The sequence below is a fragment of the Gadus morhua genome, chromosome 7 (assembly GCF_902167405.1).
Source record: "Gadus morhua chromosome 7, gadMor3.0, whole genome shotgun sequence".
NCBI classification, from domain to species: Eukaryota; Metazoa; Chordata; class Actinopteri; order Gadiformes; family Gadidae; genus Gadus; species Gadus morhua.
In genome coordinates, this window is record NC_044054.1 from 14825269 (window position 1) to 14844807 (window position 19539).

Below are 19539 nucleotides of genomic sequence, written 5' to 3' on the forward strand. Positions count from 1 at the left end.
CCCTTACTGGCAACATAACATAATTGACATGTTATGACAATAGGAGGTTAAAGTATTGTACTTTGTGCAGCATTCAATAGTGTTGTAATCACATTGTTTTCAGTAATACCATTTTAGACAAATGTCTGAATACATAAAAATACGTGAATGAAAGCAGAACAAATTCTGAATGGAGAACTGTCTGTTCATCTTGCCAAGTTGTAGACGATTCAGTTGTAAATATACACATTTCATTCAAAAGCTGGTGTTTTTATTTCAGTCGTCGTACCACCCAAACCATCAACAGCTACCATTCAACTGAACTCATACAATAATTTTCCTTCTTTATATTTAGTGTTTCAATGCTTCTAGATCTTGGTCATCAAGCTCATCCCTACCAAGTAGCAGTCCACCTTATAAAGGAGGACTTATAAGAAACTATATACCAAATAAAACTCACCCAAGTAATGAAGCTCACCCCTGTAAGATACTATATACTACATGGAGCTCACCCCTGTAAGAAACTATATACTATGTGAACCTCACCCCTGTAAGAGACGATATACTACATGGAGATTGCATTTTGCAAATAAATCTTACAAATGTGTGTACTGTATGTTAACTCTGAATATCCTCCTTATATAGGAGACTCTTAATGTGTTGTAGCCTTTATGCCATCTTTAAGTTAATCCGTCTTCTACCTTCCAGTATAACCGGGTTGGAACCTGTCCGTCACGTCTGGGTCGCGACTGTAAGGGTTTCAGTTTCTCCTCACCTAAGCAGGCTCAGGGGTGAGGAGTGGGGGTTTTTCCTCACGTGAGCAGGCTCAGGAGTGTCGAGACTGAGCAGTGGGGGTTTCCCTTCACCTGAGCAGGCTTAGAGACGAGGATTGGGGGAATCTGTCAATGTGCTGAAACAGGAAGGAAGGCTCATTGGTTCATTTTCTGGTGGCTATGATGTTTAGTATTAAGAATGCTTATGCAGATTACTGGTTCCTTCTCATGTGCCTTTGTCGGCCCAAATTGGGTAAACTTATTTTATAAATCCACACAGATTCAATCAATAGTTTGATGTCATCCATTCTTTAATGGTCACAGTTGAAGCACATTATATAAAAGGTTATTTACATTGATAATTTAAAGGGGCAACACACAACCTTTTTTACATGAATGCGCACACACTCATTAACTTTGTCTCCCCACACACATACACACACACAAACCGCACTGAGCTTCCTCCACAATAGTAGCAACATACATTTAAAAAAAATGAAAAACCATCTAAAACCGTACAAACGTAGTAAAGTGCATGTTCAACAGACGGGTAAAGACATGTTGGGTTCATGTCCACAGTACAGGGAGACGCTGCACTGCTCAGAGGCCCACAGACGTCTGTTTGAGATGCAGCCCTGCTAGTCCCGCCCACGCAGGGCTGTGCTAAAAGAAGACCTCCCACCCAAACCAAAGGTCCTGACTGGGAATAAAAGACCCCATCAACAGCAATGAAAGACATATTACAACCGACCCCCCGGGGAAAAAGACAAGAAGTGACCAGGACTGCACTAAACTCCTCTCAGCACCAGCCCTGATGAGGCCAGATGTCTTTTAAAAGATGGGATACATCTACAGTTTGAATTCAATCAGAGCCATCACTGCCTTGAGAAGGCCCAGTCGATGAGCATCACGAGGAAGAATGATGTGGAACAGCTCCCGCCTCCAGGTGTCCCATCACGAGGGAGGATGATGTGGAATGGCTCCCGGCCTCCAGGTGTCCCAGCGGCCCATGAAGCTACTCAGCAGATTGGCCTCAGACCAACTGAGGTATTGTGTCGTTGTCACAAACAAAACGGCTGATACCAACCTGCCCCTTTCTTTCCTTTTACTATTTTTTTTTTGTTTTTACCATTCTCTCCTTTCAGAGTAGGGCTCAGGGCCACATGGCTGGCTAGGCGTGGCTGTATTCATTCCCTCCTCGTTCATTCATTCGTTCTGGGTGTGGCTGTATCTATTCAGCCCTCGTTCTCAGCCTCGCCGGGCTGAGGGCATCGCGTTCCTTCAGTTCTAAACATCACAAGGTTAGAGTTGCTGATAAAAAGAAAGTTGTCATGGCACACAAATGACCAACATTGTGCTTCCTTTGTTGTCCCTAGGGGCTGGCTGAAGGCTCGGACAGGCTCACAACACTCCTACGGTCGTGCTCGGTCTCTTGTGACTGGGTAGTCTACCAACAAGCGGAGGAGACTGGGTTCGGACGCGTTTTCTTAGTAACAGAGAAGGTATGTCAGGTTTTGTGTAGTTCAAATGACAAATGTAAATTGTGTATTTCCCTCTTGTTGTGCACACACATTTAAAAAGTCCCCTTTTTACATGGGACCGCTGCTTACGCTCAAAAGGGCAAAGGTCACAGGATCTAGACAGTGTTGCGGATCGAACCATAAATGTCAGCAAGAATGTTTTACTTAAGGCAAGAGGCTAGGTTTGTTTTGCTAGAGCAGGCAGACGACAACGCTTGTTCCCATCCCCTTCCACACCGCTGAACCCCCACTAGGGGTCACATGGTGTGGTCCAGGGGGTCCCATGTTGTGTCACATGGTGTGGTACAGAGGGTCACATGGTGTGGTACAGAGGGTCACATGTTGTGTCACATGGTGTGGTACAGAGGGTCACATGGTGTGGTACAGAGGGTCACATGTTGTGTTACAGAGGGTCACATGTTGTGTCACATGGTGTGGTACAGAGGGTCACATGTTGTGTCACATGGTGTGGTACAGAGGGCCACATGGTGTGGTACAGAGGGTCACATGTTGTGTTACAGAGGGTCAGGTGGTGTGGTACCGGGGGTCAGGTGGTGTGGTACAGGGGGTCAGGTGGTGTGGTAGTGGGGGTCACATGGTGTGTCACATGGTGTGGTACAGGTTGCTCACGCTCCGTCTCTTCAGCCTCCTCAAGGGCTGGGTTCTTCCATACTGCTGCCTGGTCGCCATGGCGATCAGCCCGAGAGGCCGCAGCGGGGCGGGGGCGGGGGGCAGCGGTCCCGAGGAGGTGTAGCCTTGGACCCGCTGCTTCTTCTTGGACTCGTCGCTGCCCCCGTGCAGCGGGGGGGGGTCCGCCACGCTGGGGGCGGCGGCTGCTGCCGCGGAGGCGGCCCTCGGGTCCCACTCGCTCAGCTCGTTGGCCAGCAGCTCCAGGCAGCCCAGCTTGGCCAGCGAGGCCGAGCGCTTCATCAGCGAGGGGGGGGTGAGCCCCGCCTGCCGGATCTTGGCCTCCACCTCGCGGACCCTCTGCTCGACGCCGCGCCCCCACTTGTTGGCGCTCACCTGCTGCAGGAAGGCCCCCAGCTCCCGCAGCGTGGCCCACGTCCCCCTCATCACCATCCCGTCGGCGGGCCGGTCCCAGTCCGACGAGTCCTGCTCCGTCACGCCTTCCAGGCACAGGAAGTCCACCGAGGAGAGGGGGGGGGCCGAGGAGTAGAGCAGAGAGGGCTGGTGGTGGTGGTGGTGGTGACGGGGTGACGGGGGCGAAGAGGTAGAGAGGGGGGGTCTCTCTGTCCGGTCCACCTCCCGCTGGACCTCGACACCCGCCTCCTGGAAACCGCCGGCGACCGGGTCCAGAGGGCTGGAGGGGCGGTCCGGACCTCCGTTGGGGGGGTCTTCAGGCGGGGACGGGGGAGGGAGCTGCGATCGCCGGCGAGTGCAGGAGGAGCCGGGCGGCGGAGGGGGCGCGGCGGAGGGGGGGTCCTGCTCCCGCTTCATGCGCTGCTCCAGCTGCTGAGTGACGCGCTTCACCGAGCCTCTCGTCCAATCCCTGCGCAGAGGAGCACCGTCCGGCTCCTCCCCCTCCTCCTCTTTGGAGGGGGCGGGAGCGTCACTGGCGCTCTCCTGCTCCTTCGCCGACGCCGACGGCGCTTTCTCCCCCGCCTCCCGCTCGCTGCCCTCGTCCTGCTGGCCGGGACGCTCTGATTGGCTGACAGGCGGAGGAGGCTTCAGTTCTATGGTCTGCAACCGGAGCGTGTCGTCCTGGGAAGGCAGTGAGAGAGAACACGTTTAGTTTAGAGGAGAACCGTATTTACTGTCCTCATCCTAAAAGGAGACAGACTCAGACGGCCACCAGGGGGCCCCAGAGGCTCCTCCTCCACCACACACGTCAGCTGGGTTCTCTTTTGTCCCGCTAACCCACTTTAGCACATCCCTAGAACACATGAAGCAGGCTCTGCAAGGAAAAGCTCGGCCTCACCTTTCTGCCCTCCTCCCTCTGCCCGTCGCCCGGCCCCTCCTCCAGGGGGGGCCCCTGGCCTTCTTTCAGGGGGCCCTTAGACTGGCCCAGAGGCTTCCCGTCCTGGGACAGACCCTGGAACTTCTCCCTGGCGCTGAAGAAGTTGATGTGGTCCGTGGTCGCGTCAGCAGGGGCGGGCGTCCCGTTCTCCGACGGCAACCCGGAGAGGCGCCGGGCGCGTCCCGGTGAGGCCTCGTCGGGGACCTCCGCCCCGCGCCGGCCGGGGGCCAGAGGCGGCGCCTCCAGGGGCCGCTCGGGTGCCTCGGCGCTGAGGGCCGCTGCAGGGGGGAGGCGTTGGACGGAGGGGGGCGCAGGGGGCCTCTCGTGGACAGCGGCCGCGGAGAGCTCGGGGGGCAGGAGGGCCAGGGGCCCGGCGGGGTCCTCCGCTGGGGGCCCGGTGGGGTCCTCCGCTGGGGGCCCGGCGGGGTCCTCCTCCGGGGCGAGGGGGCCGTCGGCGTGGGGGAGCGGCGGGGAGGCGGGCCCGGCCGAGGGGGCGGGAGGGGTGCCGCACGGCGGGAGCGGGGCCCCCCGGGGCCTCAGTGCCGGCGGCCGGGCGGTGCGGCAGGCGTCCAGGGTCCCGGTGTCGGGCAGGCTGGTGGACTGGGACGGCCCCGCGGCGCCGAGGGCCGAGGGCCCCGGCGGCTGCAGCAGCTCCTCCAGGGTGGGGGCCGTGCTACTGGCCTGTGTGAGGAAACACTTTGGTCGTCACACTCACAAGGGGAACCAGATATTACCGAGGAGCCACGGACGCATGGACGGAGACAGAGGACAAAACACACAGGGAGTCAGAGGTCAACCTCTCTCTGCATCCAGGAAAACTAGAGAGCCTACTGACAAAAGGGAGGAGAGACTAGAATGCCTCCACTACGTTTTGACTTACCTACATAAATCCCACATTCACTCTACCGAATTAGATTCAAAACGGACGGCCGCTCCAGCACTGATCATTATCTGGAGCTTTGAGAGTGGTTTAGCTTTGGATGGCCTAGCGAAGCACAGAGCGGACAGAGATGGACTTCAGACAGGGATGGTTCATGGACGCTTATGTCAAAGGCTTTCAAGGTAGAAGATTCAGATCCACAAGACCTGGCAGAGGAAAGTAGTGATTCTTCCTGACCTGGTTGTGGGGGTCAGAGGGGCCCAGGCTGTGGGCGGAGGGCTTGGACAGGGGCTCGTGGTGCTCGGAGAGGTCGCTGTCGGAGTGCGAGCGCCACAGCTTGTTGTGCCTCTGCTTACTGGGGAGAAGCAGAGGCGAGAGGTCAGGACGAGGAGCAGGCCGACGCTCCCTTCAGGGTCAATGCATTTAGGGAGCGCCTTTAGGGAACTCTGTGAGTGTATCTGCTTATATGTGTCTTTGCGCGCGTGTCTGCCTGCCTGCATCTCTGTATGAGTGTCTTTGTGTGTGTGTGCCTTCGTGTCTGTATCTGCATGTGTGCGTTTGTGTGTGTGTGTATCTGCATATGCTTGTTAGTGCGTGTGTGTGTGTGTGTGTGTATGTATCTGTGTGTGTGCGTGTGTGTGTATCTGCATATGCGTGTGTGTGTTTGTATCTGCATGTGCGTTTGTGTGTGTGTATCCTCATGTGCACGTGTGTGCATGTGTGTGCGTGTGTGTATCCTCATGTGCGCGTGTGTGTGTATCCTCATGTGTGTGTGTGTGTATCCTCATGTGTGTGTGTGTATCCTCATGTGTGTGTGTATCCTCATGTGTGTGTGTGTGTGTGTGTGTGTGTGTATCCTCATGTGCGTGCGCGTGTGTGCGTGTGCGTGTGTATCCTCATGTGCATGTGTGTGTGCATGTGCGTGCGTGCGTGCGTGCACCTGGCCAGCAGGATGCCCTGGTACTCCTCCAGCTGCTTCATGAAGGAGGGGTTGGGCTTGGTGACGGCGCGGAGCTCCTTGACGTAGCGGAAGGCGCGCTCCAGGTCCCAGCCGTACTCCTTCATGGCGTAGGCGATCACGGTCGACGCCGAGCGACTCACCCCCATCTTGCAGTGCACCAGGCACTTGGCCCCGGCCTTCCTGCGGAGCACAGGAGGAGCCCTCGCGTCAACAGGGGGAGTTTTGGGGAAGAGAGACCGCAATGGAGCACATGGCGGAATATCACGGCCAAAAATAGAGAGGAAAACTAAAGTTACACATGCCTGCACACAAATTGTTATTGTGAGCTCGTTTACTGCCGGTACACCCAGTATTCTTCTACTCGTGAGAGCAATTATATAGCCTGCGAGGAGAAAGTGATGCATTGTGCGCTTTGAAGTGAGGCAGTACGCAACCGACGACCCATGGCCATGGCTTGGAGAGAAAATGCTTTCAATAATAATTTGTGTGCGTGGATGCGCTGATTTTAGGGCAGTGATGTGCCGCCATCCCGTTCAATAGTCTGCCCACTGGGCCCGAACACAGAGCTGAGGCATGTGGGCCGTTGGTGGTAGACACCTCCATGGGCCGGCACACGGAGCCATGGCCCGCAGGAGGCCCTGGGGTGGTGGGGGTGGTTATGCACTCACTTGGCCCTGGAGATGAACTTGTAGGTCTCGTTCCAGTAGGCCAGCAGGTCCGTGGCTTCCTCGTCGTACACGCGGATGTTGTGGTACTCAAAGAGGCCAGGGAAGAAGTTGTCGATCTCCCTGGTGACGTTCAGGATGTACTGAACCCTGAGGGCCGGGAGCAGAGAAGACAGAGCTAAAGGACGGTCCGTTCAATGTTGTAATAGTGGTGTCTGTTTTGTCGTGTAGCAGGCCGTTCACGGCCTGCTACACGACAAACAGACACCACTATTACAACATTATCTCAAAGGCAAAACAGGTGCATCTAATGTGTCGGTGTCAATATTGAGAAAAGATATATCCGGTGTCTTCGTCTTACCCACTGTTCTGCAGCTCTTCCAGATTGGATGCGTTCCACTCTGATCCCTGGGAGAAGAGGAGGCAGACAGGTGAGTTGGGACTCGGCCTTAGGGCCCTTCTTCAACAGACTATGGCCACCGTGAGGACCTACCAGGTAGACGTGTTCGAAGATCTCTGTGGGGCTGTCCATCTGACCCAGGATCACAATCATCTCGTTATCTATGTACTCCTTGAACTCCCGCAGGTTACACGTCATGGACATCTCCAGCTCTGTTCGGATCTGCATTAACATGAAGTCATAGAAATACACATATTCACAAACAGCTCCAGCTTTATTCTGACACACACACACACACACACACACACACACACACACACACACACACACACACACACACACACACACACACACACACACACACACACACACACACACACACACACACACACACACACACACACACACACACACGTTTGGAAGCATCACCTCTTTGCTGGTGACATTCTCCAGATCCTTCTGCATCATGATCTCCTTCAAACTGTTTTTAATGAGCCGCTCTGTCCTCTCCCTTTCTGTGGGTCTGGAAAATAAGAGGCCTTTAGAAAGTGTTGACGTAAACTATAAACACATCAACTATAAAGACATCATCCATACATCTTGGGATGCATGACTGTAATAAAAGACAGCTGAAGTAATGACCGTTTGACTATTTAATGGCGACTGCAACCGTGTCTGCTCATTCGTCTGTATACGCATGCGTGTGCCTTACAGAAGAGACCACACATCTCCCACAAGCACACTTGTTCCAGAGAGGAGTAGTATGAATGATTGAACTGTGGTTATAGGATGGTAAGGGTCAAATAAATACATCCAAAAGCAGCAGACCACCGCTTACAGGGCCATTCGTTTAGCCTATCTTTCTGTCTTTACGCCATGGATTAAGACCCCCAGCGTGAGACCACGACACGACGGGGAGAGGAACTCACACGTCGGAAAAGAGGTTGGGCGAGTCGGCGCGGTGCGACTGGACGTCCTGCATGGCGTTCCACTCGTTGATCCGAAACTGGTCCGAGGACACCTGGCTCTGGTAGTAGCTGACCCACGTCAGGAAAAGACTACCGGGGAAGTAGTTATGGCAACGGGCCACCTCGCACGCCTTGTGGAGCGACTGCAGCGCCGACCTAGAGAGAGTGAGACCGAGAGAGAGAAAGAGAGAGAGAGAGACAGAGACAGAGACACAGAAATTGTACACATTAAAAATCTCTGAAGGTCCAATCAAACAGGAAAGAAAAGCAGCGATAGACAATGTGTCGGAGAGCTCCTGGACTCACCACATGGCCTGCACGGACACGGGCTTGAAGACGTGCACTCTGGTTTCGGTGGAGACACTGAAGCCCCTGGGACACGAAAGAGAGACGGGGGGGGGCCCGGATGAGAGGGGTCACAGAAAGCATGTGTGGCAATAGGCCGGGACTCCTCCTCTCTTTTTATCCCATCCCATTATCAGAGTCCCCAATTTAAAAGGAGAACATCTAAGGTTGGACAGGTTACCGATTAAATGCCGTTCACCAAGATGTAAGCTAATCTTCAACCGCACTTTAGATACTCATCTAAAATCTGATTTGTGAAACTATCCAGCGCTAGATGTTGCATGACCCTTTGAGACTGTTGAGAAAGGGAGGTGGAGGAGTGCATGTGGTGTGCGTGATGTGTCATGTCACGTCTTTCTCACCCGTCTCCATCCAGATGTATGCGGGTGTCGCTCCATAGTGGTAAGACCAGTCCCACAGAACAAGTTAAGCTAAAGGAGAAAATCAAACGTTCAAAACGTCACATTATGCCCATTATGACATATAACAATCCCGACAAAACACGTCACGGTTCATCCTCGTTCAGTATTATAAACGGCAGGCCCTCCGATCACAAGGTTGAGCTCTAGATGATGCCAGCGGGCTTTGAACCCCCCGGCCCCTGCCCGGGCCCCCAGCCTCACCTCTCTGGGGGGCAGAAGTCCATCCCCAGGACCAGGCTCTCCTCCGTGTCCTGCCGCCCGTTGGTGGACACCACCACCATGTAGCGGGTGACCTGGGGGTGGCTGCTCTCCAGACGCACCGCCTGCACACCCCCAGGGCGGGGGGGAGGAGGGCAAAAGTTAGGACCGTGTGTGTGACTGCATGTCTCTGTGGGATTAAATACCGTCTGTGTGTGTGTGTGACTGCATGTCCCTGTGTGTGTGTGACTGCATTTCTGTGTCTGTGTCTGTGTGTCTGTGTGTCTGTGTGTATTTCTCTGTGAGTGTGATTGCGTGTGCGTGTGTTCCTGCGTCTCACCAGTTTGATGTTGTCCTCCGGTCTGAGGACGGTGAACATCGTCTGCAGATGCTGCTGCAGGTCCCCTGGAGGAAGTAGAGAGAAAACAATTACCGGTAGTCAACATTCACTCCTTCAAACTGGTTCTGCCTGACAAATGAGCCAAGTCAGGCAGAACCAGTCTACATTCCTATTCCCACACGTTCATCATGATGTGGGTCTTCCTCTGGTTCTTGCGGAGATGAGGCCCTACGTGGTGCTTTGGTCATAAGACCATCCCATATTATAATAGGACATCAGCCAAGGCCCGTCCGGACCAGGACCCCTGCAGGCTCCGGTACGACACTCGAGCTGAACTTGGTAGCGCGGCAGCAGACTCGTGGCACTGCCAGACCGCCTCATGGTCCCCCAGACCACCGCAGGATCCTCCAGACCACCTCAAGGTCCCCCAGACCCCCTCAGGGTCCATCCAGACCACCTCATGGTCCCCCAGACCACCTCAGGATCCTCCAGACCACCTCAGGGTCCCCCAGCCCCCCATCAGGGTCCATCCAGACCACCTCATGGTCCCCCAGACCACCTCAGGATCCTCCAGACCACCTCAAGGTCCCCCAGACCCCCTCAGGGTCCATCCAGACCACCTCAGGGTCCATCCAGACCACCTCAGGGTCCATCCAGACCACCTCATGGTCCCCCAGACCACCTCAGGATCCTCCAGACCACCTCAGGGTCCCCCAGCCCCCCATCAGGGTCCATCCAGACCCCCTCAGGGTCCCCAAGACCTCCTCACCTCAGGGCCCCTCACCTGCATGTTTGCTGCGCAGCTGGGAGAAGCGTGAGGCGGAGGAGGGAGTGGAGCCGTTCCCTCTGGGCAGGAACACAGCGGCGCCTTTTACCGTCAGGAAACTCTCACTGATGCTGAGAGAGAGAGAAAGACACGCATAGGGAGAGAGACAGAGAGACAGAGACAGAGACAGAGACAGAGAGAGAGAGAGAGACAGACAGTTAGGATCCGAGACAAAATTTTGATTTACAACTTCCATCGAGTCTTGTCATGTCTATGTCATGGTGTTTGCCTGCTCCACCTCAGCCCACCAGTGACGCACTAGCCTCGGCAAACATCCAACAGGACATTACTAGGTGCATCTCTCCCCACAAAATGGCCTCCTTCATCTCAACATAGGGAGCCTGCAGCCCGTTTCAATGGCCATGCGTTGCTAATACAATTCAGGAAACCAAAAATGTACCTCTTAAATGTACCTGAAAAATGTACCTCAAACTGTTGAGCATGCAGACACATTGTACATTACCAGCTTTCATTAAAGTCTAACAACTGTACTCTAAAAGTCTGAGAGTGCATTATTAGCATTACGAGGATTAGCAATAAAAATAACTTCCATGCCTATAATAAGAGTATATGGTAATTAGTTATTTGGGTTTCCATAGTAACTGGAGCTAGCCTTGGCACCAATGAAAGATGAGCATAAAACAGTCAATGGTAGACACTCCGGATACTGCCATTGCCTGCTTCAACGAGAGTATGTACCCTACTAGCAGGTCATGAGACCCGTTACTGGGCACCATCAGCCTACATTTCAAACTGTCAAGACCTCAGATTCCAACATACCGACGTGTCAGAGCAAGTAGTTCAAGTAACACCTGTGTTATTTATTTGCTGGCGTGTAATCAAGACAGTCACTGTTGACATGTTCACGCCACTCCACCACACATTCTGTAGTTCGCTTCAAAGAGAACTGTTGACATGTTCACGAGTGAGCGATTCCTGCTCATTAACAAGTCATGCTGGTTAACGAGTCCTGCTGGTTAACGAGTCCTGCTGGTTATCTCACGAGACCACATGAGCAGGGACTGCGCTGATTGTGATTGTACTTGATGGCATATCCCTCACATTAGTGAGAGTCCTACAAGAGAGCCATATTTATTTATTTATTCTATCGATTTCTAAATATTTTGGAGCATATCCAACTCGGACCGCACCATGTGAATCATTTTAGTGAAAAAAACGCTTGGACACATGAGTATGACTGGACTGGTAGTAATACTAGCTACCAAGGTGCATTTGGATACAGTACTTCGGTTTAGGCGAAATCCGTGCTCAACATATACTATAGCAGTATATAGTCGATGGTCTGCATTGTAACGCGGCCCAGGGCAGAGTTACGGGAGAGAACAACTGTCTCACTCTCTCTCTCACTCCTGCCTCACTCCTGTCTCACTCCTGCCTCACTCCTGTCTCACTTTGCTCATCAGGCGGAGTGTGTTTTGTGATCTTCTCCTTGGAGATCCGGGTCCGACGAGGAGCATCTGATCCCCTCAATAGCAGTTCATTCATGCCCGTGTTCAGGAACATCAGACCAGTGCCCTGGTTGTGGACCTGTTAGTATCTATCCACTCACTGTGGATAAAAGTGTCCTGAACGTAAAGGCGGTCCAACAACACAAACATAGGAACTGTGTGGAGAGGTCAACCCGGCAGCTCGGAAACCCGTTGGCTCCCAGGAAGGAGCCATGGAGGAACAGGGCTGGTCTGCTGACCTCTGAAGTGGTAGCCATGACAACCAACCCCTGGGGCTTGTTCTGCGGCGGGCTGGCGGGTTGTCGCGCGTTAGTTCACGTGTGACCTCGCAGGGCACCCAGTCAAATTTCAAGCTCACCTAGATTTGCGTATTTGCTGGTCGAAACCCATCTTGAGTTACATATCCCCCATCACCGATTGGCCCGCCGAGGCCCCGAGTGAAAGACAGACCGGATGTGGACCGCATAGACGGGGACACAAGAAGCCCCTTAGTTGAGTTAAACAGTGGGGGAATGTCGAGCACCCATCCTATGTCTGTCTGTGTCGACCCTAGCAGTGGGCAGCTGCACTTAAGAGACACCATCCTTCTGTTTCGATCTCCGTCGTCTTTTATGGATACTGGTTTAAATGTTCTTACATTTGTTTTCTTCCTTTATCAAGCCCTGTGAATGGCCCTGTGTTGGGTTTGCTAGGTGAATAACGTGCCTCGCCTGATCAGTGAGTCAATATTAATGTCTGACAGGACGACAGCTGAACAACTTCAGGAAACCAAGCAAATACTACAACGTTATTGACCACCGACCTAGTTTCCACGCTCTGCTCGGCGTGAAGGACTGGTCATCTAGTGGTAAAGAGGTGTGGGGACAAGGAGCAACGATTAACAATACTATTTGACTTCTAGTCATTTAATGTGTGCTTTAAGTTTTACACCCCTAGCCAGCACTCAAGGCCCGCCCCCAGCCCACCCCCAGCCAGCCGATCAGTATACTCTATCCAACCCCTTTGATATGCCTTGACTTGCACAATTAACCACTGGCCTTGCAGAGTTCAGTAGAACAGAGCTCCACTAACAGACATAGGAGGTCTCTTCACTCACATGCTTACAGGAGATTGCAGCCCTCTGGTGGCCAGCTAATATAATGCAGTTTGTTACAATTATATATATATATTGGAAAGAAAGAACAGACTATACTTAAAAAAAAGACCATGGCGGGGGGGGGGGGGGGGGGGGGGGGGGGGTAATGCATGAACCGGCACTAATTACGAGAACCACATGATGGACAATTTCAACAGTTGAAATGCTTGTGACATCACGGTCCCTTAAGACAGGACTATTGTGAACACTGTGTACATTTGATGCTACAGGGTAGGTATCAAGTCCAGAAGTACATTTAATACTACAGGGTAGGTATTAAGTCTAAATGTCTAGAAGTACATTAAATATTACAGGGTAAGTATTGTTCTAAACGTCTAGAAGTACATTATATACTACAGGGTAAGTATTGGTCTAAACGTCTAGAAGTACATTATATACTACAAGGTAAGTATTGGTCTAAACGTCTAGCAGTACATTATATACTACAAGGTAAGTATTGGTCTACGTCTAGTAGTACATTATATACTACAAGGCAAGTATTGGTCTGAACGTCTACATGTATTTTTTTGGAAGCAACACGGCTCTTAAATTGTTACTCAATTATTGTCACATACAATTTTTATATGCCAAAATGAACCTATTTACATAAACAATTGAACATTGGTGCAATTGTATTTTATAGCTTATATACAAGCTATAATATACAAAATAGCTTGCTTAGTATCAACATAACTTTAGAGTCAGGGAGAGCCATTTTAGTTGTTTATTGTTAGCTATATTAGCCTCTTTAGCAAACCAACCCGAAAACAAACAACACAACTTTACATTGTATTGCATGCACCGCAAGACCATGACCGCTATGTATAAATTGGTGACCGGAATAGAGTAGCAATGTAATAGAGTGTGTGTAAGAGCATTTAAAATCAACATTAAAATGACCTACATGGTACAAATTCAAAACAAATAAAAATCTCTTCATGGGCGCAACCATTTTGTTGAGAGCGTCATCACTGCTCTCGGTCTACTCTCAGATGTTCAAAAGATGAAGACAAAAAGGGGGCGTGCCTTCGAGAAATGACGCAAGAAAGCTGGGAGATCTTTGACTTTCGACTCGGAAGTCTGGCGTTCGAGGATTCAGGAACACACCATAAGGTCCCAAGTTGGGACCTTCACATTGAATCAACCAATCAGAACACAGCCTCATAGTGAATTTGCTTACGTTTGCTCACGCCAGTTTCCCTTGGATTAGTTTTACATATTCTCAGTCAAGGTTCTCACAACAGGATGAATGATGACAGGGTGGGGCCAATATAACCTCTTTCCTTCCCACCAGCGACTGGCTCAGTGCTCTAGTCCTGGTCCCAGACCAATATAACCTCTTTCCTTCCCACCAGGGACTGGCTCATTGCTCCAGTCCTGGTCCCAGACCAATATAACCTCGTCCTTCACACTGGTACCGGCCCAGTGCTCTAGTCCTGGTCCCAGACCAATATAACCTCGTCCTTCACACTGGTACTGGCTCAGTGCTCTAGTCCTGGTCCCAGACCAATATAACCTCGTCCTTCACACTGGTACTGCCTCAGTGCTCTAGTCCTGGTCCCAGACCAATATAACCTTGTCCTTCACACTGGTACTGGCTCAGTGCTCTAGTCCTGGTCCCAGACAAATAGAGCACCCCACAGCATCACTGGCTCGGTGGTGGTGAGTTAGACGGTTGTATGGTGTTGAGTTGGCTGGTTGTGTGGTGTTGAGTTAGCTGGTGGTGTGGTGTGGTGAGTTAGCTGGTTGTGTGGTGAGTTAGCTGGCTGTGTGGTGGTGAGTTAGATGGTTGTTTGGTGTTGAGTTAGCTGGTGGTGTGGTGTGGTGAGTTAGCTGGTTGTGTGGTGAGTTAGCTGGTTGTTTGGCGTTGAGTTAGCTGGTTGTGTGGTGGTGATTTAGCTGGTTGTGTGGTGGTGAGTTAGCTGGTTGTGTGGTGGTGGGTTAGATGGTTGTGTGGTGGTGAGTTAGCTGGTTGTGTGGTGGTGAGTTAGCTGGTTGTGTGGTGGTGAGTTAGCTGGTTGTGTGGTGGTGGGTTAGATGGTTGTGTGGTGGTGAGTTAGCTGGTTGTGTGGTGGTGAGTTAGCTGGTTGTGTGGTGGTGGGTTAGATGGTTGTGTGGTGGTGATTTAGCTGGTTGTGTGGTGGTGAGTTAGCTGGTTGTGTGATGTTGGGTTAGCTGGTTGTGTGGTGGTGGGTTAGCTGGTTGTGTGGTGGTGGGTTAGATGGTTGTGTGGTGGTGAGTTAGCTGGTTGTGTGGTGGTGAGTTAGCTGGTTGTGTGGTGGTGAGTTAGCTGGTTGTGTGATGTTGGGTTAGATGGTTGTGTGGTGGTGAAGGACAGCCTTTGACTTACCTCCTTGGCTGAGAACGACGGTCTTCTTCCCCACTACCAGATTCCTTAGGAGAGAAAACAAAATTAAACCTTAATGACTTATGAACCCTCATAAGCCTAGTTATCTGTAATAGCAAGGCTGCTGCCTGTTATTGTATTATGTAGAAACTAGTCAAAGACAAAGTATTTGTGCCCTCTTGCTGTGTAAGCTATTCAGCTTTTTAAAGACACACACACGCACGCACACGCACACACACACAGTCAGACAAGCCTGACTCACAGACAGTTGCATATATTCTTGCAGCATAGTTAAGAGGACTAGCCTTGACATGATCACAAAACAGGTAATTATGGGTTCATAACAGGAAGAGATGTTTATACTGATTATAGCTCACAAGACTTGACAATATAGTGGGTCTCAAATAAATCTGTACAGTGTTGAACAATTGCAGATAGCAGTGGAGGACAAATTGTAATTTCTGTTCAGAATATACCACATTTTTTTGTTTCCTCCATCATCTCTAGCCCTACTCAGATCCAGGGCCGCAGTTGTCATACAAGTGTTTTTATAAGCCTTCCCGCTCTCTGAAGCTATATCTATAAGTATATATAATGTCAGTTATCATTCACATCGAGTAGCGAAATCCACAATGAATGCTAGCTGAGGTGGAGCTACATCCACCGCTCAATCCTTTGCATGGGGCAGGTCCTAAAGATGAATGTTTTGCACTGGATCTGATTATTTGTGGAAGTGTTGATGCTTGTGAATAAGTAGTAGGACCTGGAGTTCACCCGTGTGACAAAACCAAGCCAAAGCATTCCCAGTGCTGGAGAGGAGCAGGAACATGTCTGTGACAGGAGAAGGGCCCCGTCTCTGACAGGACCATGTCTCTGACAGGACCATGTCTCGCTGACAGGACCATGTCTCGCTGACAGGACCATGTCTCGCTGACAGGACCATGTCTCGCTGACAGGACCATGTCTCTCTGACAGGACCATGTCTCTGACAGGACCATGTCCAGGTCTCTGACCCTACCACGTCTCTGACAGGAGCAAGACCGCGTCTCGGACAGCCTGGCCAGGTCTCATCAGACGATGGCTCTCTCCGTAAACACTTGATGGAAAACACATGACGCAGAGATTTTACCTCGGCTTTCCGCTCAAGCTTTTTGTTTTTGATCCGTTTTTTAGTTTGGACTATAGAACAAATAATATATAATAATGCTGAAATATAACTTATCTCTGTTCTGCTTGAAGGCCTCAGAAACCTTCAACCAGCCAACTTTAGAGATCAGCCTCTGGAGAAGACTGATTTTAGGAACGATGACGGTTTTTGCATTTAAGCAAATGGTATTGGGTTTCTCCAAAGCATATGCAAAAGAGTAAATTATACGTCTATACCTGAGGCTCAGTAGCTCAGCCAAATTTATATCCTGCCCGGAGCCTTATTTACATCACTTATATTTATGAATTTATAGTAGTCTTAGCGGTTAACAATGCCTTCCGAGCCCATACGGCCATGATGCCTACATGTTACATATTAAGTTAGACTTATCCTTTATGGCTAGGTTGTCATGTTCATGCTCTGACCCCCTCTTGGGGTCACAGGTCATCTCCAGACTGCTTCAGAGGGTCGTAATGAGCATGAACATGCACCACTCATTTCTCTAAACTACAGCCGGCCATTACACAATCTGACATTTGACTGTAATGAAGCGATCAAGATCAGAAAGGTTAACTGAAGCTCTGTTGTGATTTATATCCTCAATTGTCCAGTTCTACCACGAACCGTAAAAGTATTCAACCTGAACTTAAGACAAACCACGGTTGGAACATATTAATTGGTCTCCTCAATTGCCCCAAATGATGCCATCCCATATAAGACTTGCCCCAAATATTTGGGTATTCAAATATTTATTTGAACCTCATGGCACATTTAAAGTGTGGCCATTCATGCTGCAGTAGGATCAGAAGCTCCTTCTGCTACGTTCACATGAAACCAGGGTACACGTCTGACCGGAACCATTTCAGGGGAAGAAAGTAAAATGATGCGAGGCCAGCAGAAAAGACCGGCAGCAGTTACGGCAGACGCCAATTCTGTCCAAGATTAAAATATCGTAACTCCTTCACAAGGAGAAAACATGGCTGCTGTGGACAATGAGAAGCGTGTCATTTTTGATTGTATAAGGGCATGCATTACGAGAATATTAACAAATTAATAATTGCATTAGTAATATTCAATTCCACGTCTGCCTGGCTCCAAGACAAGGCCTTATTCCGTTGTTCCGTACCTAGTCCATTTTTTCCCATAACAATCAGCAAGGGCTACTTTGAAATCAACAACAATAACATTCTAACCAGCAAAGTCAGGGCTTATCTAGGCAAACAAGCTCTTCATAATAGTCATTATTATGATATTGAGTGAAACGTCCTATGACAATCATGAAACTGATCCTTTCAAATCACCCAGCCTTTGGTGTCTGCAGCTCTACTGAACAGTATCCCTGATCCCTGGGGGTGGGGCGGGGGGGCAATGGTGTGTGTCTGTCTTTGCGTGATAAATCTTGAGCCAGAACTTTTCATTGGAAACGTACATTAACGTTTAACAGTGATTATGATTTCATTTGCGTACAATTTCATTAAATAGATAAAAGTTAATTCTGCTGTTGGTCTCTTGTGTAAGGGGAGACATTTGAAATAAAGAAAACCCGGCAAACAGGTTTGTCTGCAGAATGCAGAAACATGAATGACAGGGTCTCATGCAAGACCACATGACCAAACAAAAGGTTAGAGACATTAGCCAGCAGAGGTTAGTTGTTTGGGTTTTGTAGGAGTGACTGAGCACACAAATGCATGTGTACACACAAAGCCACAAAAGGTTCCCCGTCTCGAATAAACACTGATGGCTACCTTATAAATCGGTTTGTCTCAAACAAACAAAGTATAATGAGGACTGCATAATATTCTCTCTGGCCCGTACCAAACATCTTCCGTAAATAATATGCTTTAGCTATTATTCTAATAAAACAGCCATTGTACGATCATGCATGGCAATACTGACTTGCACTATACATCTTGACAGGAAACACGTTAATTACAAAATATGCTCTACATAGTTGCCTGCTTAACAACAGCCGTAGACCTTCCTGTGTAACCTTACAGGAAACACTGGAATCTGCGAGACAGATTTGAGTATGAGCAGCCTTTAAGGTAAACACTACAGACCCAAGACAGAATGAGTATGAGCAGCTACAGCCCCAATATGTGCAGATTGGGTATGAGCAGCCTGTACAGTAAACCCTACAGTCCCAACATGATTGAGGGAAATAACTGGCATTGGGCCTTGAATTTAAATTGTCATGAATATGCCGGTTTTCTCTTCCGGATGTCTGGAGGTCTCACCTTCCTGTCTTTTAACATAACAACACCCTCAAATACCGTGGGGTCTGATAAAGGTCTCAACCATAAAACACGCATACGTGTCATCACGAGACACCGTACAGGCGGAAGATTGACATCTGTCCAACAGTAGCACATAGAGCAACATTAGGACTCAGAACTAAAATTCATACGGAGAAGCCATTCTTCTTTGCAGCTATGACACACTTATTTTAATACATTTTTTTTACATCTTTTCAAATCCCCCATTCAAAAATATGGACGTATTATTTTAGGATTAATACATTAGCCATGACTGAACTGGTGTATGTGTTATTAAGCAGCCGTCATCGTAACGTGTATATTGTGTGTTCAAATGCATGTGTGAACGTGCGGATTCAATCGCAACATAACTTTACCCAAGCCTATAAATATAACGAGTTATAATGACATATTCATCTTCAGGAGATTGATTCTGCTATTCAAAATGAAACGATATAGTATACGCATGCGTACAACTACAAAGGCAAGGCACTTCTGACTGTAGCAAAACAGCGGAAATGAACCCAAACCGCGTCGAGGGGTCCGGCTGGGGGTTAGAAGACAGAACGTACCGACACGCAGGGACTGGAGCTGGTGCTGGGGGTCGGGGACCGCTGCACGGTGACCAGCGCCATTCAACGAGCGGGAAACACACACCTGAGAGACGGCGGCGACACGCGCATAATGCTTATGAGAACCAGCTGAGCGCGAGCGGTCCTTCTCTCGTCGCAGGCTGTTTCCTCTCTAGGCCCGTCGTACGCATGCGCACCAACCAATAGCTGTCAATTGCGATTAACCCTTTATTTGCTGGAGGCCAACGAAGAATGGTTGAATTTGAATTAGGCCTATGTACTTTGACTACATATTACTGAATGAACGTCTCAGTCCCTGAACATGCAAGAACAACCCACCAACTTTGTTCAAGTTAATT

General features: G+C 50.1%; 1 protein-coding gene across 2 annotated transcripts; it reads right to left on the minus strand.

The window, feature by feature from the left end:
- Positions 1 to 1040: 1040 nt before the first annotated feature.
- Positions 1041 to 19369, minus strand: ssh2b (slingshot protein phosphatase 2b). 2 transcript variants are annotated; one of them, XM_030362062.1, is made up of 17 exons: positions 19181 to 19369; positions 15210 to 15253; positions 10214 to 10326; positions 9430 to 9494; positions 9093 to 9214; positions 8832 to 8900; positions 8431 to 8496; positions 8086 to 8280; positions 7586 to 7679; positions 7250 to 7378; positions 7118 to 7164; positions 6760 to 6906; positions 6071 to 6271; positions 5368 to 5485; positions 4212 to 4931; positions 2863 to 3994; positions 1041 to 2796 (listed from the first exon to the last, which is right to left on the minus strand). In XM_030362062.1, exons 1-16 carry the CDS (start codon positions 19241 to 19243, stop codon positions 2876 to 2878), a joined length of 3312 nt encoding a protein of 1103 aa, XP_030217922.1. In that variant the 5' UTR covers positions 19244 to 19369; the 3' UTR covers positions 1041 to 2796; positions 2863 to 2875. The 2 variants fall into 2 exon arrangements, with proteins under 2 accessions (XP_030217922.1, XP_030217921.1); XM_030362061.1 differs by having other exon boundaries at positions 1041 to 3994.
- Between the last annotated feature and the right edge of the window lie 170 nt (positions 19370 to 19539).